A 26,708-nucleotide genomic window follows, 5' to 3' on the forward strand; every position below is an offset into this window, starting at 1 on the left:
AAAAAAAAAAAAAAAACAGAAGAATAAATAGACAATTCATGCTATCTCTTATACTTACAAGGTAGTCGAAGAACAAAGAAATAAAAATATAAACTGCATGGTTATTTCATTTAGAGAATAAATAAATTTATCTAAATTAGAATTTTAAAATGTATATATGAATTATATATATAAATTTATATCCATTTCTTTTACTGTACCAATAATCATTTTATTTAGAGAATATATTTTTATCTAAATTAGAATTTAAAAATTTATATATATTTATATAAAAAATATATAATTTTACATCCATTTCTTTTCCTGTACTAGTCATTAAATATTTTGAATATCATTCCTGTGGATAAAAGTACCTATCTCATAGGAGAGTTGTAAGAATCAAATATAATTATGTGCCCAGCACCAAGTAAATGCTCAGTAATTATCAACTGTGATTACTACTATTTTGTAATTATTATAGGCAACATATCCCAAAGTCACTTGACTCTGGAAATCTTTTCCTATTCCTTCATTCATTTTTACAGAACATCTTACGGAATTCATGTTCTGTGGGAGAGGCTGGCACAGTGGCATCAGGCTGGGATAGCCCAATACGCTGCCACCAGGAGACACACACAGCCATTGCTCCACTTCCTTTATTATGTCGCAGTGCAGGGTGCAGCTGCAATTCTGGCTGTTTGGGAACACTGAATTCAGCAGAGTTAGGGGACAGAAACAAACGCTGGGAACATGAGATGTCCCTTAGACACTGTTGCCCCCGGGAGGCTTTTAGTCATGGTTCAGAGATCCAATGCCTGGGGCCCCTGGACGATGGGTTCCCTTCTCTGCCCAACAATGTCCTCTATTCACTGATGAACAGGATGCATTTACATCTCAGCCTAGTATGGATAGAGTCTTTATAGCACACTCACTTTTTGGTGTTCCTAGAGCCCATAGTCCAGTACTGAGACAGAACATTCTTTTCCTGAGGTAGTAGCTTCTTTGCCTGAAAGAATGTATGGTGCTCAACACAGGATTTCCACAAGTTTTTGCAAGATCGGTAATTCAGCATGTTGAAGGCCACGATATGTTCCCTGGATTCAGCCTGGGAGGAAAAACAGTCAAGATTTCACCCACACAGAAATAGGAGCAAGGAATTGCAAGCATTTAGCCCACATTGGTGAAATGAGGTAAGAGGCAACAGACAGCAGAAAACTGGTTTCAAAATGACTTGGCCACAAACCAGTGTTACCGGAATATTCAAGAGCATGATTTGTTAGCTGTCTTTATGAACATGGTATTAGAGATGACCAGAATCTATTCTTTATCATCATCTGTGGTCCTTCACGAATGCTTTGATTTCAAATCTGTTTACATTTCTAGGCTGGATATATTTGGAGCAACCAGATAAAAACCGTCTGATACATTCCTTTTAAATTTTAGCTCTGGGAACATCTCTCTCCTAAAGAAATACTCTTTCATCTATCAGACAACAGCAAGTTTATAACCTTTGGGTTTTTCTCTACTTGCTTTCCACAAAGCACAGAGTTGAATCCAGTGCTCATATATAATAATCATTTAAGTCATTTGCTTTGCCTGCATTCTGCATGAGTTTAGGTTTTCTGTTTTCATGTTAAATTGCCATCTTATGTATTTCTTTTACCATCTTGAATCTTGTACTGAGTGGTCAGGCGATCCAGATTCCAGTCCTAGCTGCTCTGATCTTTTGTGTCCTTATTTCTAAGAGTTCACTGCTCTGTGAGGCCATTTTAAGCACACATTAACTTTGAAAAACTGGGAAATGGACACAGTGACAGTGAAATCATGCAGCATAAAAAGATGGAGTGTAGTGTTGTGGAAAGAGCTGATGTCTCAGATTCGTAATGGTCTGGTTCAAATTCCAGCTTCCCGGACTCACTAGCCGTGGAAGCCTCCGTTTCCTCATCTCTAAGTTCTGTTTCTCTGTATGGATGAGCAAACGGAGTTATCACATTTGCTATGGATTTTGCTTATGAGATACATACACCTACCAAGCCATCATGCAGTTTCAACACATCATGGAGGGGGGAGCAGACCTTGATGACATTCACTGCTACTTTGCGGTGGGCTCTCTGCCAGGTGCTTTGACCAATGCTCTTTTATTTAATCTTCACAATTCCCTAAGAAGTGGGCATTATAGCATTTTTGGAAACAAGGCAACCTGGGCTAGGGGAAGTTAAGTAACCTGTCTAGCTGGTAAGTGGAAGAGCCAGGATCTGAACCACTGTCTCTGACTCCAAAGCAAGTTAATCCTCCAACCAGCCAAGCAGAATTACACAGACAAGCACTGGATCCTCTAGACTCTGGCTCCACAATGGCATGCTCTTTCTTCCTTGTTAAGCACATGGCAAACTGCCTTCAACCCTCAAAGAACTAAAAGCTAAAGTAACTTAAAAACACAAGAACCCGGGCAAAGTGGTACATGTTTCTAGTCCCAGTTACTTGGGAGGCTGAGGCAGGAGGATCCTTTGAGCCCAGTTTGGGCAACATAGTGAGACCACACATACACACACACACAAACAAAACAAAACAAAACAAACAAACAAAAAAACAAAGCAAGCACAGACATAACTACTTACCTGTTTCTGTCGCTGATGTATGAAGAACTTTTTCCTTTTGAAAGAAATTTTGAGAATGTTCACCCTTCAAAAAATAAAACAAAACACAAACAAAGCACATCAGGGATCGGCCAGATTGAAGCTGATGCCTCTCAATGCATGTCCTTTATTCCATGATCCCGATGACTGGGGGCTCTTGGCTGCCTAGAGTTTACTTCTCTGCAGAAATGATGGCAGCCCCATTACTGTGGGCTAACACCAAGTAGCTGACTGAAGCTGAGCACCGCATAAGGGCCACTGGATTATGATGTGGCTTTTAAATAACGAGAAACCTGGGCCATGCGCTCTCTTTGCTATAAGCTGCTTTTGTGGCACTGCAGCTCTGCATGAGCTGGTATATACATGGGGAAGACAGCTGAGAGCAGCATGGAGCAACTGAAAGAGGAGAGACCTGGCCTGAACCCCAGCTCCATTACTTAACAGCCACGTGTCAAGTAGCCTACTTATCATTTGCAAGATAACAGAATTCAGTCACCACTAACTCAGCATTTTTTATATACTAGTCTGCTACTAAGAGCTCTATAAACATGCTCTCAATGAAGTCCTGCAACAATCCTGAAAAGTACATGTTGTTATACCCAGTTTTCAGATGAGGAAACTGAGGCTCAGAGACATCACCAAAGTGCTCAAGATCGTTCAACTAGAAATTCCTGGAGCCAGGACCTGCACCCTGGTCTCAGCTGACTCTGAAGGCTGTGCTCCTAAGCTCTCCACTATGAAGTCTTCCCAACAGTGGAGAAAACACTGCCTCTCTCAGAGAGCTGCCTTGTGAGGATTCAAGCAGATTAGGAATGTCAAGTCCCTACCTTGACACACAGTGCACCTGCAATGCTTGTTTCTTTAATTAAAAACAACTTAAAAAATACATTTACAGTTGACCCTTGATCAACAAAGGTTGATCCCTTTGTGGGGTCCACTATGTGGGGGATTTTTTTCAACCAAACATGGATGGAAAACACAGCATTTGCAGGATGTGAAACCCACATATACAAAGGGCTGGCTTTTCATATACACGAGCTCTGCAGAGCCAAGGGTGTGACAAGTCTGTGTGGATTTTGGTAACTACAAGTGATCTTGGAACCAGTCCCCCAAGTACACTAAGGGTCGACTATCATTCATTTATGCAAAATTTCGGTAATCTATACAAAGGGCACATATTTCCCTGCTAGAATCTTTACTTCTGAGATACTTTGGGGAAATGAAGGCATTTTACTATTCTCTAGGATCATATGAAGACCTTGGTAGAGCATTCTAGAATGGAGAGGCAGTGTAGGTAACATGAAAGTTGAACTACTCATGGGCCATTTCCCCAGCTGGAACAGCAATATACCTCTATTACATATTAAATATTATCTAATGCACATCTATTTTCAACAATCTGTTGGTAGATGTAACTGTGAAGTAAATTTTCTTGGGTGACTGCAGGTTAATAGTCTAAGAATGAGAAGGGTGTTTGGGCTCATCCCTTTTGGAGATACTCTTTCTAGTGTGTGTTACTGCTCTGACAACTCCCTGAAGTCTGGGAAGTCTCCTCACAATTCTCCTGTGCCAACTGGCAGATGCAAAAATTCCTGTTCTGCAGAACAAGTCGGGAGAACCAACTCCCCCTTTGACTTCTTTTTTTTTTTTTTGGGATAGAGTCTTGCTTGGTCACCCAGGCTGGAGTGCAATGGCGCAATCTCGGTTCACTACAACCTCTGCCTCTGGGGTTCAAGCGATTCTCCTGCCTCAGCCTCCTGTGTAGCTGGGACTACAGGCGTCCACCACCTTGGCCAGCTAGGTTTTTTGTATTTTAGTAGAGATGGGGTTTCACCATGTTGGGCAGGCTGGTCTCGAACTCCTGAACTTAGATGATCCTCCTGCCTCAGCCTCCTAAAGTACTGGGATTACAGGTATGGGCCACCACACTGGCCAAGTTCTTACCTTGCCTTGTTTGGCACACACAATCTGTGGACCTCTTACTTCTCCTACCGCTGGCTTCATATACAGGGTTTGTAGAAGGGCCTGGCAGGCCTCCTAGGCTTCCCAGGGTTCCAGCTCAGCATCCCTTTCCCATTCTGACCCCAATTTCCCCACCTGAATAATTATTTATAATCAATTCTTCAAGTGGGAAAATCAGCAAATCTGATTATGCACAGACATGAACTCTGTCATTTCCACGCTTGGGACCTCATGGGGGATCCCTATTGCCCTTCATTCATTCATAAGAAAAAAAAAAAACACTGAGAGCCTAGGATGTATGAAGTCCTATGCCAGGCTTATAATCCAGTGAGGGAGACAGGTGCCACATAAAGAATGATGGGTGTAAGTAAATCACTGTAACTGTGAGCATTGCATGCAGGAAAGCCTAGAGTTTCATAAGAGCACTAAGAACTGAGCCTATAGGCTCCTATGGCCTGTGAGGCCTTCCATGATCAGGCCCCTCTCCTGCAGCTCCCCACGCCCACGGCCAGCTCCAGCCTGGCCTGCCCCACTCCTCCCGACTCACTAGCTGGGTTCTCTCTCATCTCTGCACCTATACACCCTGCCCCTTCTCTCTAGAATTTTCCTTGGGCCAAAGCTCAGCTGGTGTTCAGATCCTAGTGCCTTCCCCTATAGGCTTAGGGCCTTTCTTACGTTCTGCCCCTCCTGGGCACTTGCCCATGTACCTACTTTGTCACCCTGGGAGTCTCTGAGGTTTGCACTGGAGGCAGGAGCCAGGCCTTGACAGGAGCCAGCTTGATGCTGAAGGGTGAGGGAGGCTTCAGCAGGTCTGTGGGTGAGCCCTGGGGTTGAAGAGTCCCTGCAGGCTCTACCGAAAAGGCTTCTGTTCACAAACCTGCTTCTCCTGATCAAGACCCCACTTATCTCCTGCAGTGACCTTGTGGGACCCACAGCTTCTTCACAATGTGAGGGTCCAGCCCTTGTCTGTGGGCCCTTAGGAAGTTCGGCCACAGTTAAGCTGGACCCAGGGGGCTTTAGGCCTGTGACACCTGGGGGAAGCCCCCAGCATCTGGAGGGGCTGGGTATGAAAAATTGAGCCCTGGGCCCATTTGCCCTCTGCTTAGCCTGATCTTAGTCCTGAGTGGGCCAGAGAGCTGCCCGGGCATAGCCTGCCAGGCAAGCTGGGGTTTCCTGCTTCCTCTGATGGGCTTCTAACAGAGACAAGGTGAAAGAAAGATGGAAAGGAGACCCTGCTATCTGTGACACTGATGTTAGTGTCAAATTGAACATGGCTGTCACATTTTTTGGTTTTGGAAAATGGATATATTGAAACATAACTGAATTTAAGTTTATATTTGTTTATATTGAAACTAAGCATCTGTAAGTATGTATCCTACTTAAGGGTTTTCCTACAAACATCATTTTTAGTGTTGAAACAAAAGTATATAGGCTCTGGAGCTAGACTCTGATGTGAGTTTTAACTACTCTTGATTATTATTAGCTGTGTGACCCTGGACAGGATCTTACTTAACTTCTTTGTACTTCTGTTTCCGCCTCTGTAAAACTGGGGATAATAACCTACATAATGCCTATTTTGAGTTTAAAGGAGATAAATCAAAGAAAATACACAGTAACAGGACTTGGACACAGTAAGCATGCAATAGTAATTACAGCTATTAATAATAATAATTTTGTTATATATTATATAATTATATATTTATATGTAATATGTAATTATTCTAATATTAAATATAATAAGAGTATATAATAATAGAGTATATTATTAACTCATTGTTAATTTCATACATATTATTATGTAATACTCCATAATTTTAAGTTACTTACAGGTTTTTTTCTCATTATAAATAATGCTGTGATGAACATCTTTGGGTTTCAGGTAATGAAATTCTATGTTCCCAAGTTGGGGAGCAGATTTAGACATCAAAGGTCAAACTCTGTGTGGCACATACCTGGCACCAAATCTTCTCTTATCCCCATTCCCTAACTTCCTTCCTTGCTGCCGCTGTTTTGCCAAAACTCCATGTTTTTTTCCCTGCTTGTCCTTTTCCATCTGCATCTCCCGCCGTCTGTGGCACTCACTCTTCTCTACCTTCCTGGTGATGTGTGCACCTTATTCTGTGCACCATCACATTATCATTATGTAGATGGTATTATGTTGGTGGTGTTTGCCCTAAGAAAGCTCCCTGGTGCCTGGCACATTAAATTCAAACTTCTCTTCAAAATTCAGTTCCACTCACGGGTAATGAGGGACAGGCTGGCCTACAGGTCTCTTCCCACCAGGCCCGTAAGCTCAGAGGGCAAGCACTCAGTTGCACGTGTCTAGGTCTCTTTAGAGTTTAGAACAGAGCTGGACATTTGGTAAAGATTCAATTAATAACCGAGGAACAGAGCTGAAACTATGGTTTCTGCCCAGAGAAAGCCCTTCTTTGAATTCTGACCAATGCACTGCCCAGGAAAAATTTCTTAATGCCAAGGCCTGCCTTGCATCATTTTATCCACTGGGTTTCCAGAGTCTCCCAACCACAGGGTGAGCTGGGGGAGGGAAATGCTAATGAGAACCAAACTCTAATTTTCCCAAGTACTAAATCTGGATCAATTTAGAGGTCAGAGGTTAAAACTTGGGGGAAAATCTCTATCCCATCTTCAGAAATAGACGTTTAGAACGGGAGGTAACATTACTTTTGTTCGGCATATTTTTAAAGCATGATTCAGAAAATAATTAGAACTGTTTGCACTTACCAAGGATAGAAACTTGTGCAAATGTATTTTCGGTACACAGCAATGCCCGCGGAAGCAATTCCAATCATCAGGTCTAAATTGTGCAGATCCTGTAAAAAGGAAGATCTCAGATCCACAGCATGTTACAGTTGAGCTGATGCCCTCTGATGGCTTTAAAGCACCCTCGCTGTTATAAATAGTAACATGTATAGGCTCCAAAGGGGAAAATGTTACTGAAAACTGGCAAAAAGCCCCATTTAACAGATACTTAAGACCCAAGTACTAAGCACCAAATTCTTCTAAAGTGAACACTGCCTGTCAAGCAACATGTGGGTGTCACTAGTCTAGAACGTTACCAAATAAGCCCACTCATTCCATGGAATCATTTAAATGAATACTCAAGCTTTAAATTTTCAACAATCAGCACTAAATCAGAAAGGCCTCACCCCTTTGCAAAGCTTTTTACAAATCTCAATTTCCATGACTGTAAACGCTTTAGCTATTATGAAATGATGATGAAAATGTGTTTAAGTGTAGAACTGCTGACTCTAAATCTACTTAAGAAATGTTGGCTGGGTAAGGTGGCTCACGCCTATAATCCCAGCACTTTACAAGGCCAAGGAGGGTGGATCCCTTGAGCTAAGGAGTTTGAGACCAACCTGGGCAACATGGTGAAATCCTGTCTCTACAAAAAAAATACAAAAAGTAGCTGGGTGTGGCAGCACATGCCTATAATCCCAGCTACTCAGGAGGCCGAGGTGGGAGGACTGCTTGAGCCTGAAAAGTGGAGGCTGCAGTGAGCCGTGATTGTGCCACCACGCTCCAGCCTAGGCAACAGAGGGAGACCCTGTTTAAAAAAAAAAAAAAGGTTGCTTCTAAATCCAATGTATCCAACATTTACACGAGCCTAACTGCTGGGCATTGCTGTGGACAATGAAGATACAGAAGACAGAGCCACTACAATCTGTTTTAAATCTGTTTGAGATCAAGGTGAGTACAAATAAAATTTAAAAATAAAACGGTTCCTCCTCTTGAGCCATTTACCTTCCTGTTTTCACAATCAGATACTTGGTTTATGTTTGTTTGGTTTTCCTCTGAGAGACAGGGTCTTGCTTTCATGCCCAGGCTGGAGTGCAGTGGTGCAAACATGGCTCCCTGCAGCCTCAACCTCCTGGGCTCAAGTGATCCTACTGCTTCAGCTTCCCAAGTAGCTGGGACTATAGGCATGTGCCACCATGCCCAGCTAATTTTTTTTGTAGAGCTAGGGTCACACTATGTTGCCTAGGCCAGTCTTGAATTCCTGGGCTTGAGGAATCCTCCTGCCTTGACATCCCAAAGTGCTGGGATTAAAGGTGTGAGCCACTGTGCCTGGCTCAGATGCACGTAATTATAAAGGGGGGGAACGGTGTGAGTGAGTTACAACTGAGTGTGAGACTTCAGTCTGGCACCTACTAGCTGCATAATTTTGGGACCCTGAGACTTGGTTTTTCTTCTTGTACAATAAAGATGATAGAACCCACCTCAAAGGGTTTTTATCAGGCTGAAATGAGAGAAGATAAAAACCTAGAAGGGGGCTTGGCCTATGGAGTTTGCAGAAGAGTCATGTGAAAGGCATAAGAAATGTCCATTTCCCCTTTGCTGTGGGGCAAATCATTTGTGAATCGCAAAGTGAACATGGAGTTAGAGAAACAGGACAAACAAAACAGTGCTGATACGGTGGAAAGTCCAGAAAGTATTCACCATCAGTACCCAACAGAAATCACACACTTACAACAAAACTGAATTTGCTTGATGAAGGGTAGAAGTGCATTTAAATGTGATACTCAAGGTCATAATAGAGGGAGTATAAAGCAGGTGTGACAGAACAAATTAGCAAAGGAAATAAAAATTGAGTGTACAAAGAAATAAATGAATGGTTTGGGCGAGCCAAAGAGCAGGTCCCAAATCTCCTAATCCTGTGGTCTTTCAGTATGCACCTCAACCCTTGCAGCACAGTTACTGCTCACTGAATTCCCAGGCCCAACCTCCATTCACCAGCTCCCCCTGCAGAAGGCAGAGCTCGGTGAATAGTTCTGTCCCCTGTGCTCTGAGCAGGAGGAATGTATGTCTCTTTGGGGCTGAAGCATTTAAGAGCTGGTGTGTAACCCTGCAGCCTCCTGTTCCCTTATGACAAACATGGAGGCCATACGGGAAGATGGCCATGACACGGAAGCAGCCTTGACTGCTGAGTTATTGCAGTGGCCAGGGGGACTGCCCTGGAAGATTCCTGGACTCAATGTAAATGTTCAATTACTGAAAGATAAACCTTGTGATATGAAGCAATGGAGATTCAAGGGTTGTTAGTTCATGTAGGTCAGCCTACTATGACCAAACCCCCTCTGGTACCTTGGGGGTCTTAGCCAGGCAGGTATTATCTGGCCTCAGAGCCCTTGAGAGTCATTTCACTGACAGTTCTTGGGGTAGGAGAGCACAGCTCAACTCAGGCAGATATAAAGTCCTGCTTCGCCACTGATTAAAGTTCTCCAAAACATTCTATCTAAGATAAAGTATTATTTGCAAATGAAATAAAAATGAACAGTCAAGTCCCAAAGTTGTTATTTTGCAAGATCTAATTCCTTTTTCCTTCCTTATTATCTGTATCACAACTTGCCTACCTCACAGGACTGTAAAGGGACCGAAGTGAAACCAATAAATGAAAGTGCTTCTATAAACTTTGAAAATATATAGGTTTAAAATTTGAGTATTTACTCAATCTCTATGAGCCTCAGTTTCCTCATTTATAAAACAGGGATAACTAGAAAGTTGATTTCACAAGGTTTCTATGATCCCAAGATGAGACCTTATGGTCTCATATGAAAGCATCTGGATAAAGGCTAGTTAATAGTAGGTACTCAATTAATATTTGCTTCCTTTTGGTTATGATGAGGGCCAATCACAGAAAGAGAATGTATGTCACTGCTGAAAGGTCAGATACTAATTAGACAGTGCGGGGTCATGTGCTGAAGCTACAACTTGTGTGCTGTGTGACCTTGGTTAAGTCCCTGAGTATCAGTTTCTCCATATGTAAAATGGGGTTCATGATAATATAGAGAACTCGAGGTATCACTGCAGGAAATAATCCACTGGTGCATAGAAATTGCTTGGCAGATGACGGATGTTAGTAAATCTGATTAAAATAGCCATGACTAGTTTAAAATATTTATTGATTTTCACAATCAAACCACCGTAATCTTTTAAAAAACTATCATATTTGAGTAACTAGCTCTAATTTGAGCAGCACTTGAGATTAAGTACTTGAAATCTTGGTTCCTTAAACAGTCACTTGACAAATGAATTTAAACCTATTTTTTGTCTTTTAAAACCATAATATAAAATGGTTTTACAAAAATTACCAGTTTCTAGTCCCCTGAACCCTCAAAAGGAAAAAGTCTTCAAGTATAAAAGTGAACATTAAAAAAAGCAATTGGACAACTGACAAACAAAAAATTCAGTATGACTTAATAAACCTTCCAAGTATCTTTTAAAAAGTCCTGTGATAATGAAAAAGAAACTTTCATCAAAGAAGTTTTCAAACTTTCAGAGATTATCATAATGTCTGATCCAAGAATGACAAGGATACATACCCTACCACCATGCAGTTCTACTCCATAGAAGTCCAGGGTCCGCGCTATGTTGATATAGCAGGATTCTGCTTCTGATTGCTTTAGCCCACTACAGAAAAGACAAAAAGCAGGGTTCAACCAATAAATAGAGAACATTAACTCCGATTTTAAAAAATCTAGAACATTTGATAGCATTTCTGTAAGGTTATGAAATGTCTTATGTTATCAATCTTAAACAATCTAACGCTAAGTTCTACTAAGCCAAGTTTTTCTTCTTATCCCTTGAATGTGACTCCCTCTAACCCTCTCGTTTTTAAATTAAATAATACTTCCCCTTTAGTGAGCTTTCAGTATTCAGATGGAGAAGACTGTTACCTTTAGAATCTCTGCCCTAATTATTCCAAGTTGCTAATTAGTAGGGAATCTTCAGGTCTCTCTGCCTTTATCCATTCTTTCAGCAGTGGCCTCAAACTTTCAAACGCCACTGGCCTGGTACTATTTTAGGACATTGACTTCTGCCCCGGGAATAATTCTGGGAGAGAGGTTTGGCAGTACCTTCTTAGAAAGGACACTCAGTTGCCTGGCCTTTGTTTTTATGGCTTTCCCAAGAAGAGAGCGGTCCCTTGAGAGCTGGCCTTCTTGGTCAGGGTGGCCTTTATTTGACTGGTCTGAGCAGCTGCTGCTGTAGCTTTAAGTGAAATAAGGGGAAGAGGAGCCAGAATTGGGCATATGTGCCAGAGCTGAGGCTCGCAACAAACATGCAGAGGCAACTGCGGAAGGCTGGTGCTCCCCACTTGGACATAGGGCACTTTTCATGAACTGAACCCAGAAGACTGGTCAGCATTTTACATCCGTCTGTCTGTTTGATAAGACCTGAAGGAATAGTTTTTTTTTAAATTAAATGTGGTAAACTGCTAAGAGGTTTACCTTGGTACAGTCCATTGGAGGGGCAATCAGATTTCAAAATGGGCATTTCCTTCAGGAATTTATTGATTTCAATAACATCTTGAAAAGGACACAGCAGCCATCACCCTAAACTCTTACTGGATTTTACACTTTACAGAAATGCTAGTTATGCCAAATATATCTGCCACCGTACCAGCTCAAAGGTTCAAAAACCCCCGACATCTTGAAAGAGGATTCATGCACAAAAGAAAGAGGTTGCATCAAACACAAAGGGATATGATGTCTGAAAATACCCGACCCAAGTTCCCAAAGTAGGCCACCCCAGCCCGCCTCACCTGTGCTGCTCATGCAGAGATTCGACTTTTGTTAAAAAGTCATCATTCTGATCGGGTATAAAGTGACTATCAGAAAGATAGCCTGGATGATGTATGGAAGAATTATAGTCTCCAAAATCAGCTATCAAGACAGAATAAGGGAAAGTCATAATTAGTTTTGCCTATTTAAAATGGTCTGTATTTACAAGCATCTACAGCATCACCAGAATAACATTAATTGGAAATGCTCTTTGGTAAGTTCTGTACCACACGAACTGAAGCTTCGTGCTAGCTCCAGATTCCACACTTATCTGAGCCTTCACTATGTGCTAAGATACTATCACACATGATCCAACCAAATTCTCATTCTCCCCAAGGATATAGTGGGAGAAAACTGGGAAATGGTGTTTGAACCTAGGCCCTGTTCTAATCCCATACCTCTTCCATACACTGCGGTCAGCACAGCAGTTTGCACTCATGCCCCTGGATAATGAGAACCCACTGGGAAAAATGCCATGATCCGTATGCCACGTATGGTGCAGGCTTTCTCTACCATACCCCAAGGTTACCGTAACACTGAACCAATCTGCTCTAAAAACTGGGTGTAGGCAGAAGGGAGGCCATGCTGACTTGACCACTCTCTGCATCCTAACCCATCCCCTGGGATTCAGGGAGGTGTGGAAGAAAGAGGACCAGGATGTGCTCAGAGGCCACAAGGACAAGGGGTAGGTGGGAGTAAAGCTGAAGAGTCAGGGTTCGGGCGACAGCAAATTTCCTAGGGAGAAAGACACATTCTAAGGGGAGTTAGAAAATATGAAGAGAGATTCTGGGGCTATCAGGGGAATCACATTAGGCACCTGCAGCTGCAGAGAGAATGAGAAGGGTGACCTCCAGACTAGCCCCTGGGCCAAATGGTACTGCTCCCTTGAGACCCTTGACTGTTGTCTGCGAACATGAACTGAATTGCTGATGCCTATGAAGTGATGGGCATTTCTGAGAGTTGTGCAGTGCTCAACCTGTGCAAGTGTCCGAGTACCCCAAGGACTCAAACCATCTGGGTGTCTGCACCATTGAGGAAACTGGGAAAAAGGATGGCACCAGGTGAAGAGCCAAGGACCAGGTTTACGGGACCTGAGGACAACCACTTCCCTTATCTACAGTTTTCCCATTTGTCTAAAAACAGAAGTGAGAAGACAATCTCTAGCTCTCATGTGGCAACTGATCTCGTAGTCCATTTTCTTGACAAACAAAACAAAAAAACCTTCTATTTCATTAAAAATATATATATTAGCCCTGATCTTTCCAATTATTTTACTGAATTTCTTCCTGCAGCTTGCTGCAATGCCAGGAGGCTCCTATGGACTCTCAATTCAACACCAAAGATTTCCAAATCAAATAACTCCTCTGTTACAAGCACAGAGTATGGGAAAGATACAGTAATACTTTGTGGCCATTCTCAAAAGGGAAGTGGGTGAGCCAGGTGGCTGCTTGGGTGAATTTCTCCAGAAAGTTGAAAGGGCAATGCGGCCGGGCACAGTAGCTCATGCCTATAATCCCAACTCTGGGAAGCCAAGGTGGGTGGATCACCTGAGGTCAGGGGTTTGAGACCAGCATAGTCAACGTGGTAAAACCTAGTCTCTACTATAAATACAAATTAGCCCGACGTGGTGGCACAGGCCTGTAATCCCAGTTACTTGGAGGCGGAGGCATGAGAATCGTGGAGGTTGCAGTGAATCAAGATTGTGCCACTGTACTCCAGCCTGGGTGACAGAGCCAGACTCCATCTCAAAATGGAAACAAACAAACAAACAAAAACAAAAAAATAGTAGATGCAAAGGTCATGTCTCACTCAGCTTTGCTCACCTAACTGCCCTCACACCACAGGGCTGCTCTTTGAGATCTGCAACATAATGAAGGAATCTGTTTCCTTCCTACACTGTGCCTTGAGTGCTGGGAATGGGTCTGACTCACCTTTAGGGCCCAGCACCAGGCATGGCACACAGTAGGTGCTCGGAACTGATCTGTACAGAGGCTGATGCAAAGTTCAATTCTGGAAGGGGAAAAGGGCAGAGAACCAAGTGACCTATGTATGCAGACTTGGTCTACGTTGGACTACAGGGTGTTAAGGCCAGCCAAGTGTGGCCAAGTTACGGAAAGAAATGTCAAGGCTATATAGCTGGTGAGTTTGTGCAGAGCTAAATATACAATAGTGCATTCATAGGAAATCATTTAGATGCCCTGACACAGCAGGCCCAATGAGGAAAGTGCTAGAAAGCATTAGAATCACCTCCTTCAAACCCCTCATGTTAAGAGGGAAGAAACTGAGGTCTGGAAAGAAAAAGAGACCCTTAGGACAAGGTCAAGATCAGAACCCAGGTGACCTGAGCCCCAGTTAGTGCTCCTACCAGCCAGCCAGCCTGCCTGCCAGGCCTGTGAGCCGCAGCTGGCCATTTGATGATGGCAGGCATGTCCCCAAAGGCCAACCAAATGCTGTAAGTGACTTTCCTGAGCCTCAAGATGGAGTCCTATGAATTTCTACTCTGTTGGTTTCATTAGCTCATGGAGATCCCCCTGGATCCCAATAAGATTATCCATCATACTAGTTAACAGTTCCAACCCCAGTGTCATTCTGCAAACAAACAGCAAGTTTCTCTCTTTAGTCAAGTTGCTGACAAATGTTCTGAACTTCAAATAGAACCAATGACCCTCCCTTTCGGGTGGTTTTCACTTTAAATCTTAAGCGGCTACTCTGTGCAAAGCACAGTGCTAACCACTAGGGGGAAACAAAGTTAAACAGTGATAAACATCTGCAAAACACTGGGCGGTTTCACACTGATTTCAATGACATCATCTCACATGATACTCAGGAGAATCCTGTGATATAGGCACTGCTTTTAATCCCCACTAAACAGATAAGGAAACAGACCTAAAGTGGTCTGCCACTGTTGATCAGCTGCTAATCTGGAGGCTAGACTCTGATCACAGTCCCAGAGTACTCTTACCTACTTGCTACACTATACACTCCAAGCTGCTAAGTAATCCATTTCCTATTTGTGGGGAAGAAACACATGCAAAAGCTAATTTTAGCAAACAGAAGTGGAAGTGCTTATGTGGGAAATACCTTGTCTTTTAAGTTCTACGCTTTCTTCTGGTTGATACTATTTTATGTTTTACAGCAAAGAGAGGGTACACATCCCAGGTTCCAATGTACAGCACTTCCAAGCTGTCCAGTTGTCGTACTGGGAAAGTCTTTTACCTGCTATTCATCCAACTCCAACCAGATCTTACAGGTGGTTCTCAGGGGTCATTCCTAGGACATTTTCCCAGATGCTCGCCCCTCTCCCCAAGCAGGATGAAGTACATTCCTGGTGGCCATGTCCACTGCAAGTATCATCCACATCTGCCTCCCTATAGGCTGCAGGCTCCTTGGGGAGAGCAGTGTGTCTTATCTACCTGTGCACCCTGAGGCTGGTGCAGACCTCTATGTGGCAGAGGTCCACAGAACATTCTGGAATAAACACATATTTCAAAAAAACATACTTTATTCTTTGAGCTTCATAAAGCCTTGACAGGCCATTAACAATTTTCCACCATTGTGTATTTTCAGGTACTTTACCAGCAGATCACTTTTTTGTTGTTGTTGTTGTTTTAAGAGATGGGATTGCTCTGTTGCCCAGGCTGGCATGCAGTGGCACAATCATGGCTCATGGCAGCCTCTAATTCCTGGGCTCACGCAATCCTCCCACCAGCCTCTTGGGTAGCTGGGATTATAGGTGCAAATCACTGTCCCTGACTATATTTTTTATGTAAAGGAAAATGTGCTTTTGGTTAGCTGGTCATAGTGAGGACTTATCATTATATTAGATGCCCCTCTTAGAAGAATTTAGCAAAATATATCATAAAATATGGGCATACCTTTTGATCCTGTAATTTCATATATAATAATTTTTTTTTTTTTTTTTTTTTTTTGAGACAGGGTCTCATTCTGTTGCTCAGTCCGGAGTACAGTGGTGCAATTAGGGCTCACTGCAGCCTCAACCTCCGGGGCCCAAACAATCCTCTCAACTCAGCCTCTCTAGTAGCTTGAACTACAGGGGTGTACCACGACACCCAGCTAATTTTTGTGTATTTTGTAGAGAGGGGGTTTCACTGTGTTGCCCAGGCTGGTCTCAAACTCCTGGGCTCAAGCAGTCTGCCCGCCTCAGCCTCCCAAAGTGCTGAGATTATAGGTGTTGGCCACCATGCCTGGCGCAAGAAATAATCTTAAAGAAATGTATGCTATGCATTATATGTTTATTGAAGGTAGAGGGATAAAAGCTTATACTCAAAACCGCTTGCCTGATAAGCCATGCTTTTATTAGCATGACAGTAATGTTAATATTTCTACTGAAGCCAGTTTGTACTTTTTTAAGTGCCAATAACTTCTTTAGCCCCCATTCTATCAGTTCTTTACAGAAGGGAACTTGACTACTAAAGCTTGGCATAGATTTTTTTATTTGGTTCTTAAATTTTACTCGAAATAGAATTTACTGTTTACAATAGGCAATTCCTTGACAGCTTTCTTCTGGGCAGACATGAAAATACAGTTAAGAGTTAACACTTGCTACATACCATGTACGATTCTAACAGCTTTACATACAGTAACTCATTTCATCCTCACTACAACCCTATGAAGGAAACACTTATTATCCTCATGTGACAGGTAATGAAACTGAGGCCTGGAGAGTCTTAAAGTCGGGCAGGTACAAGTGCACAAGGTGATACCTAGGTAATATGGCTCCAGTCTGGTTCTCAATGATTTGGCCAGACATGGTCCAACAATAAAGATGTTTCAGTTACAGACCACCTTCACATTATTGCTTAATTTGAACCAAGTAGCCACATTGAGAGCTGTCTTAAATCACTCGTCATGGCCAACAGAGACACCAGATTTTTTTTTTTTTTTTTTGAGACAGGGTCTTACTCTGTCACAAAGGCTGGAGTGGCAATTGCATGATTATGGCTCACTGCAGCCTCAACCTCCGGGGTTCAATATATATACTGCCCCTCTCATTCTCCCTACTAGCTGGGACTACAGGTACCACACCAATACATCCAGCTAATTTTTCTGTTTTTTGTAGAGATGGGGTTTCACTGTGTTGCCCATGCTGGTCTTGACCTCCTGGGTTCAAGTGATCCTCCTGCCTCAGCCTTAGAAAGTACTAAGACTACAGGTACATGCCACCATGCCCAGCTAGTTATTTTTTTGTAGAGACAGGGTCCTACTACATTACCCAGGCTGGTTGCAAACTCCAGGGTTCAAGTGATCCTCCCGTCTTGGCCTCCCAAAGTACTGGGATTACGTGCATGAGCCACCACACTGGGCCAGGGATGCCAGGATTTAAAACGAATGTGCTCGTATTCTACTTAGTGTTCCTGCCTCATAAACCTGAAGCTCAGGCTGTGAACACCAACCCTGCTCTGAGATATGGGGAAGCTCAGTCCAGTCTCCTCAGCTGATTGGCCTGGCAGTGACAGTTCACAAGGTCTAGAGATCAATGAGAATACAAGCTGATTGGTGATCATGCCACTTCCCACATGGACGTGACATGGCCAGGCCTGTCCTAGGTATACTGTAGGGAGAAGGGAAGGTTCAAATCCACCCAGGCCCATTCACCTCTTTGAGTTTCCCACTAGGATGCAGGATGGATGGAGAGACTAACTCTGGGTCTTGTCTTACTTGTGAATAGGGTCACAGGTGGTCATCTTTGATGTCCCTTGCCCTCCAATTACTGGTTCCATGCAGGTGGGTGGGTAAGCTGCAGGCCCAGCCACCTTGCTCTTTACCTCCCTCATTTCTGTTCTTTCCTGGTAGGGAAGTAGGCCACCTAGGGCCTAGGGCCTAGGACCTAGGGCCACCTCAGCAGGCCGCATCAGCCTTCTCTTGCTATTTTGCCTCTTCTGAGACCAGAGCAGGGTATGTAGTTCAGCCAGTGCCTATTCTCAGACCTGACCATCTTGCTACCTTAACTGTCTACCACATAGTAGGTCAACAGGGTAATAGGCCAAGATGGTTTGGGCTTATGGGAAGGTAGAAGAGATTTCTTAGGTCTTGAGCTGCAAACAGCTCTACCTGAGTACTATGTTGATGAACTGTATTGCCACCACAAAGCTACTTACTGTAAAGTAACAGTTCGCTCTCATCTGGCTATATGTTCTTTTCATTGTGCCTACCCAGCATCTACCTGCACAGCTTGGAAGGGAATATACCCTCGATAAAGTTTTGCTGATTGAAAGAGCGGATTCCTACTCCAGTTTAAACGAGCCTTGAAGAAAATTCCATCTGGACTTTCTATCCAATATGGTAGCTACTAGCCACGTGCGGTTAGTCCAAATTGAGAGGTACCGTCAAAGACTTAGCATAAAAAAAAATGTAAAATATCTTGCTAATAACTTTTTACATTAAGTTAAAATGCTAATATTTTGAATATATTGCTTTAAATAAAACATAAAAAAATCTCCTGTTTCATTTTACCTTTTTTAAATGAGGGTCCTAGAAAATTTAAGAGTTACATATATGGCCCACATTATATTTCTATTGAACAGTACTGCTATAGATCAATATATAAGCCATTAGCTATAGTAAAACTCCAAAAAGAAATTCCTAAGATCCCTGCAATGTTTTAGAGTAGCACCAAGCAAGCAGCAGAGGTGACTTCCAGCAAATTTCTTAACCCAGCCGGGTCTAGGTTTCCACGTGTGTAAGAGATGACTGATAAAAATATTTGTCCCACTGGGATTTGTATGAAGATCAAATCAAATGCCTGAGCAAAGGTTCTAGAAAATGCAATGTGCAACAAATGTCTACTGTCTGATGGGCTCTGTTGGAGAAAACGCCACACCTTTCCCCTTAAATATCTTCCTTAATCCAACATCCACACGCCACAGGAGAGGGCAAGTCTGGGAAGAAGTGGGACTATCTGGACAGCCAAGATATGCTGCCCAGTGCTACCCAGCAGGATTCCTGGGGAAGAGGAATCAGTCAAGCAGGAGGAACTGGTGACTTCCTCCATACACTGATCAGAACAATCTGTCCGCCCAGGAAATGCTCCCTTCATGACTTACATTGTACGGCATAGGATGCTAGAACCACTGCTGAGTTAAGAGGGCAGGTTAACCTATCAGGAGAAAAACATATTAGTAAAGTCAAAAGAACCAACAACAGCCTGAAACATTCATAGATCATGGGTAGCACATGTCTTTCTTTGCTTTGATTAACCAATACAAAACAAAAATTGTTACAATTCTGGGAAGAATTTAAAAGCATTCTTCCCAGCAAACCAGTGGGCAGTGGAGAATTGTTAGAAAAATGAATTGTAACAAATGCAACTTTGTGACACAAATCAATCTCAAACAGTAAAGGTAAATGTAACACACTAAATATTTTTTTAAATACAACCTTTTCATGTTTAAAATAATACCCATCACAAACACATGAAGCTAAAGGTCTAATGCTGCCAGCGTTTTGGCTGGTCAAGAAGGGTCAGGCTCGTATCTCCAATATGAACAAAAAGTGAAAAAATTGTACTCTGAGATCAATGGGGAACCTTCAAATCTTTCTAGTAAAGACCCGAGACTCATCATAGGGCTCTCTGACTAAATTCCTGAGTTTTAATCACCCTTTGGTTCTTGATTACCCTCTTTCTAAAATAGTAACATCCTCACAGAAGCGAAGAGTAGGAAGTACTTTGAATTTTAAAACCTGCAATTTCTTAATTAACTAATTATGATGACTTAGGATCCCTTGTCTATTTACCATCCTGAAGATGACAGAGTTCAGGGATCTGTCTATCTCTCAGTCTTCGTGCCATTCTCTAAAAATAATGATCTTGGGTTGGCCTTGTTCTCCTTTCCTCAAACTCAGTGCTTTCCCTGGTGCCTGTTTCTGCCAATGACTCCACCTCTGTCTCAGTCATATTTTGAATTCTCTAATTGATCCCTCTTCTCTTCTGCATTCAACTGCAGACTCCATGGCCCGCCCAGGAGCTCACCCAGCAGACCTGGAGCAGGGGTCACTGCTGGGCAGAACAGGTAAGGGGATGACAGGAAGGAGGGCTTGCAGGATGAGGAGACCACTGATAAAGAGAGGAATCCGGCCAGGCGCGGTGGCTCGCGCCTGTAATCCCAGCACTTTGGGAGGCCTAGGAGGGCAGATCACGAGGTCAAGAGATCGAGACCATCCTGGCCAACATGGTGAAACCCCATCTCTACTAAAAGCATAAAAATTAGCCAGGTGTGGTGGTGGCATGTGCCTGTGGTCCCAGGTACTCGGGAGGCTGAGGCGGAAGAATCGCTTGAATCCAGGAGGAGGAGATTGCAGTGAGCCGAGATTGTGCCACTGCACTCCAGCCTGGCAACAGAGCAAGACTCCGTCTCAAAAAAAAAAAAAAAAAGAGGAATCATTAACAGCAACACTGGGATCCACTGGGACTTTAAAAGCATTCTTCCCAGCAAACCAGTGGGAAGTAGAGAAAACACAGTTTCTATGGCAGCTCATGAAGTATCCAAGATGTGAATCACTCCACCTTTCTGATAATGTGGCCCCCCAGAAGGGTTCCGCAGCTGCATATGAAGACAACTTTTCCTATCTGAGGCCATTGTTCCTCAAGTGACTCTGTGTTCCTGCTGGGACTTATAAATGAAATCCCTAAAGTTACAGATGTGGCCCAGGGATCTCACCATCCGTTTCTTCATCTGGAGATCTTGAGAGCCCGTGGGGAGGACAGACAGAAATAGGATGAGTATCAGCTATTTGCTCTCCTAACAAGATGGGGTTCGATTAAATCTAAGCCAGTATCCCGGCTGGAGAAAGAGCAGGTGATTAGGATTTGGGGAACAACTTAGAAAAGAGGCTGAGGAGGTTCCCTCTAGATGGAAGAAGTCAGAAAGGAAAACATTTCCAAAGAATGGTGTTCCAAATACATACCAGGGAACACCAAAAGCCTTTGTTCTGCTCTTTACTCGGCCACATGTTCCTAGACACATCCCTTCTTTCCCTCTGGACTTCAGGGTCTCCCCCTGCTGAGTGAAGGGCTTGGATGAGATCAAACATCTTAGAAAGAAGGAGATGATGACACCTTGAGTGCTGGCTACCAGGGATAGCTCAAATAAGTTGGGACAATTTGACACTTAGGAAAAATGCTATTTTTCAACAGGCCCACTGGGCCTGTTGAAAGACCCGCAGTTACAAATAGCTTGATCTACATCTGAGATGCATTTGGCAGCAGAGACCCTCTCCTCAGAGAGGTGGTGAGGACCTGACAGGGGCCAGAGATGGAAACCAGGATGTGGCCCTCAACAGATTTGCCCTGACTCACATGGAAACAACAAGGAGCATTTTGTTTGGAGAAGAAACACTGAAGACAATCCATTTCCAGTATTTGCAGAGTTAGACTAAAAGCTCCTGGGGAGGCAAGGCCCTGGCCTTATTTGGCCAGCACAGTTTAGTGCCCGTCTCATAAAATGTGTTTGCAAACTATCTGTGGAAAAGACTTAAGTGTGCAGAGGAGGAGGACAGAATGGGTTTCTGCTGCTGCTAAGGACAGCCTGGACCCAGGAGAGGGGTTGGTAATTTCAACCTTGAGTTACCCTAAAATGTAAAAATGCTGCCTCATGAAAGGGTGAGCTCCCCCTCACTGGGGGTGATCAAGCAAAAGCCCGAAGACCTGTAGATTGTGCTAGGGAAGTGATTCATTCCTACCTTGAATGGGAGGATGAGCTAAGTGATGAGAATTCTGTAATTCTATGAGTGCTCAACAGTCATCAGGCTCTGGAAATCCCTTCTTCAAGGTGTCTCTTGTTTCAAACTTCCCACCTCCTCTCCCCACCTTCTTCACTGCCATGCCCCTGAGTCTCTGGCCTGGATGCTACAACAGCTTACTTGAGGGCTGACCATTCCCTTCCATCCAGACTGAACCGCCCTGGCCTCTGCCCGTCTTCCCTTGTGTACACGGATACTATCTTTGCGGATATGGCTCTTGCCACATCCTTCCTGCCTAAAAGCCTTCAACAGCTCTCTTCTGCCTGCTGGATGTAAGATGCCCGCCTACGTGGGACACGAACAGCCCTCTCTATTCTCCTGTAAGCTCTCAGCATTCTGTTTCCAAGTGGGACTGTGGGGGTGGGGTGTCTTCTCACTGCCCAGGGAAATCCACCTCCTCACTTCTCTACCCACCTCAATTCTGGCTCATCCCAGCAATCTACAAAGGCTTTTGCAGCTCACACCAGCAGGAACTCCTAAAATCTTATGACGACTGTGGTCTCCACTGCCATTATTGGTTCTGATTGTTTCCTAATTGCTTCATGGGCTACTTTCTCATTTCCACAGTGAGACTACACACTCCCTTACGGTACAGCACGCTGGTAGCCTCTGAAGACCCTCCTCCCCAGGGCTAAACTCACAGGGGTGGGGGGCAGGGTAGAGAGATTGGGAATATGCTGTGCTGTTCCCACTGGTTTACCTGCTACAGTTTCTTCCCTAAGTCAAGAAAAGACTAAGGATTTGGAGGAGGTAGCTCAGGGACCACTGACTTAGAATTTCCTCTCCCTTCCAGCTACCGAGATGGTCTTGGTAACACAAGAAGCACTGAATCACAGGCAGATGAGCAAAAACCTTCCCAGAGAGAAAATGAGTCATCCGGAGGTGCTAAGGGGTTCAGAAGTGGACCTAAATTAGGCTGGCTCTGCCTTCCTGAATGAAGCCCATTGTGCATTCTGGGTCCTCTCCTCCCTTTAAAATTTCTCAGGTCTTTACCAGAAAGATAGCTGCATCCTTTGTAATAAAACCAAAATAACATGAAACAAAGTTGATCAATCCTTAGCCTCTCTCAGCCATATAATAAAAACAGATGTCCAAAGCCTAATGCTGTACAGGATGCTTTCCACATCCACTCCTCTTTTAGATTTGATACTGTTACCAGAAATGAACCCTCATTAGATTAAAGCCAGGAATTTTGCTAGTCTAACAGGAAAAGAAAAATATAAAATTCTCATTACCTTCCTTCACAAATATCCATCTTCAATTGTAGGAAATACAAGTGCCTATGAAATAATTGTTTACATTAATTCATACTCAAACTGAAATAATGAAAAAAAAAAGTTTGATGAGTCAAAGACAAGAGCTGTACATGCGAAAGATACATAAAAATACAGTTTTGTTCCAAGGTATCAGGTGCTATCTTACGTTCTGCAAAGCTGCCCTGTCATTACTGATGGCTCACGTTGGTGCCCTGTGTCTCAATTGGTGGGGGCAATTTTCTGCCAGTGCAGGCTGTCCTACGGAGGGCTGAGTAGGGATAAATGAGGTGGAAACAGCCCATTAAAGATGGGCTGGTGCTGTGGGTTCTGCTGTCAGTGAGCACCCCCGCCCTTGAGGACCAGAACCCACAGGTTCTCTGCACAGGTGGTGCCCACACACTGGCAGGGTCACTGTTCTGAACACCATGCTGGCATCTGTCCACCCAAGCTCTCCCTGCATGAAGTTGCTAAAAGGAGGGGAGTCTGTGAAGACACTTCCTTGGCTGGGGTGCAGAACCCCAGCTGAGCATTTTCCTGTGTCCCAGGAACTGTGGGTACATGAGCAAAAGCATAAACATCAGTAAACTCGAAGCTGCCAGGACCTCCAAGCTGAATTCTGCACTCATCTCTGCGCAACCAGTAAATGTAACTTCCGAACTCCAGACCTGTTTTGTGGGCAAGTCGTGGAAGGCCCCTCAGCCTGTGACTTTGCTCCTCTGCCTGGGGAGTGGGGAAAGAAGGCCGTCGGCAGCATTGTGCAGGCCAGGAAGCGCCTAGGGGAGACTTCTAATTAGGGATGTGGCACACATGTGACACTTGGCCACTAGCTACCACGCTTTTTTAAAACCCAGATTCAAATGGGATAGACATTCCAGTGTCTGGCCAAGATGACAAAAGGGAAACCTCCTGAAATCTAATATAGACAGGGCAGAAGTGAACAGGGGCAGGAGAGGAATAATTTTAACAATTTAAACAAATTAGTTTAATTATTCCTTCAAATTTATAAGGTCAAGGAACTGGCTTTATGAGATGGGAATGCTTCAAACAGTATTACGACCTCCTATTTGCCCAGTTCTGGGCTGTGTACATGGTCCTACGTCGTAACTTTCCCTCTTATTTCAGCCTCATAACTCTGTAAGGTAGGTACCACTATCTCCATTTTTATACAAGACAAAATCAAAGCTCAGATAGGATATGTGAGGGCAGCTGTGTCTTATGTTAACCTGGATGATCATGTTATTTAAAAAAACTCACTATGCTACAAATTTCTTATATGTTTAATGTTTAATGGCTACAAAGCTTAGGATCTATGTCATAACTCTGATATTATTACTTTGATTATAATTAACTACTCACAGTGTATTGAACACCCTAGGCTTGAGAGACAATACAACATACATTTGCTGATTCACACCTATTTGGTATGGGAATCACCATCTTTTCTACCAAGGATAACATCATCAGTTCTTTCTAGTTTGTTTCTATGTTTATCCAAGCTGACAGTCAACCAGACTTAAGTGTTCTCTCCTCCTACAATGCTACTGAGAGAAAAAAGAGAACGGAGAGTTATAGATAATCTAGTGGCAAATCTGGGCTTTCACTGACAAGCTCAGCTAATCAGTATGTCTTCCTAGGGATATAGCTGAGAAGATGCACGAGCTCACCACTCACCAAAGGCTGCCTTGTCATCTATTGAGCAAAGTTTCTGAGTCAACCCCATGGCATCATCATATGCAAAGAAACTAGAATAGTGGAACACAACCCAAGCTTAGGAGGCTTCCTAGGAATCTTGAAGGAGCCTACTTTTGAGATTGCCAGTATATAAAATTCTGCTTAGAATGATCTAAATTTATCAGAAACAGCAGTTGTGGAGGCTCACAATAAAGAAGATATTTATTTAACAATGAGAATACAGGATAGTTCTTTAGAAGAGATGTTTGGGATGCCTAACTTCAGAAATGTAACGACCTCTCTTGCATGTACCACATCCATGACTTCAACTTCAGAAAAACGCAATGAAAGTCTCTCCGCCTAGATCCTTAACAAACAAACAAAACCAACAGATACCACCTGTCTATACACCTTCTTTGACTCTTGAGAGCTAAAATTTCCTTCAGAGGGAATTTCCTTAAACAGGAACTACAAAGCCGGGATAAGATACTATGTGCCAGGTATATAAGTAAAATCTTTCATTTTATATATTTTTTAAAGCACGTGAATTAATGGTAGAAGCCTGGTCCAGGACACAATGATTTGGTAGCTGGGGATGGTGGTGTGTGCCTATAATCCCAGCTACTCAGGAGGCTGAGGGAGGATCCTTTGATCCCACGAGTTTGAAGCCAGTCTGGGCAACATAGTAAGACCCTGTTTCAGAAAAAAAAAATCTGGCAGTCCAGGTGGGCCACCAGCTCTATAAGAGTTATGGGGTGGCTCCCACCATGGCTCCTGCCACATTAAGAGAAATCTCATGCCCAAATCCCAGAAGGTGATAGTTAACATTCTATTCTGCAATGGGACATCACCCTTCTTAAGATGGAAAGTGGGGTGGGGTGTCAGCTGTGAGCCACTGAATTTTAGGAGACACACACACACGCTGTTTATTACTCATTCTGCACTAAAATCTGCCTCTCTGTAGCCTCCACCCACTGGCCATAATTCTATGATCCTGCACATCCAGTTCCTCTTTTCCCATGACTACTGAAAAGATCTGAAGGCAGCCTTCATTTGTGCCTGAGGCTTCTCTCCATCATGAATGCCCTAAATTTCCACAGATGTCCCTCAGACGACAGGAAGGCTCAGCAGGAAGATTCTGTCAACTCCCAGAGAAGTGGGCTTCTCTTCCACAGGGTATGGAAGAGGATGGCCAATGGCTAGGATAGGCCCTGGTGACAAACTCCTGGGATGCGCTGGCCGTAGGAATACTCTCTCTCAAGTTCAGCCACTGGAGGCCTCTAACATGCCCAGTGGATGCCACAAACCTGGGGCTCTAGTGTTACGGGGAGGAGACAGGAGTCGGGTGACAATCGCTAGGTGAGGCAGTGCCATCCACATTTGGGGCTGGACCCTCCCAGTTGGCTGTACAATCAATTCAATGCATCACAGTTGGCATTTTTTCAAGAAATGAAATAGAATAGGAAACTTTAGAGTACTTGCAACTTACTATAGTTTTACAAAATGTTTGCTTCAGTAATTTATATATGTGTACTGTATTCTGAAACAGAATGTATTTTTACTATGGAGTTGTGATTTTTAAAAAACCCACTGGTTAGAACAAAATATATTTTTGAGAAAAAAATATATTTTTTCTGAAACAAAATATATTTTTACTATGAAACAAAATATATTTTTACTATGGAGTTGTGATTTTTAAAAAACCCACTGGTTAGAACCACACACACGGATGTACACATGTACATACATGTATATACATAATCACACATGTATTATATATAATATACATAAAAGACACATATACATGTATACACACATATATTATTCATGTTGTGTTTTTTTTTTTTTTTTTTTTTTTTTTT

The 26,708-nt window shown here is 43.2% G+C and overlaps 1 protein-coding gene across 8 annotated transcripts in view; it reads right to left on the reverse strand.

The window, feature by feature from the left end:
* Positions 1–26,708, reverse strand: part of PTPN3 (protein tyrosine phosphatase non-receptor type 3) — a 163,823-nt gene that overhangs the window by 48,896 nt on the left and 88,219 nt on the right. For 7 of the 8 annotated variants that reach the window (XM_032240311.1, XM_032240308.1, XM_032240312.1 and 4 more), the window contains 7 exons: positions 23,155–23,199; positions 19,225–19,277; positions 12,142–12,262; positions 10,922–11,009; positions 7,320–7,408; positions 2,598–2,661; positions 912–1,084 (listed from right to left, as the gene is read on the reverse strand). In XM_032240311.1, coding sequence (XP_032096202.1) covers positions 912–1,084; positions 2,598–2,661; positions 7,320–7,408; positions 10,922–11,009; positions 12,142–12,262; positions 19,225–19,277; positions 23,155–23,199 — 633 coding nt within the window. Of the gene's footprint in view, positions 1–911; positions 1,085–2,597; positions 2,662–7,319; positions 7,409–10,921; positions 11,010–12,141; positions 12,263–19,224; positions 19,278–23,154; positions 23,200–24,846; positions 24,869–26,708 lie in introns of those variants that run through there. The other variant, XM_032240315.1, reaches the window with a different exon arrangement.

This window comes from Sapajus apella, unplaced genomic scaffold (assembly GCF_009761245.1).
Source record: "Sapajus apella isolate SASKATOON/1434 unplaced genomic scaffold, GSC_monkey_1.0 scaffold46, whole genome shotgun sequence".
Lineage (NCBI taxonomy): Eukaryota > Metazoa > Chordata > Mammalia > Primates > Cebidae > Sapajus > Sapajus apella.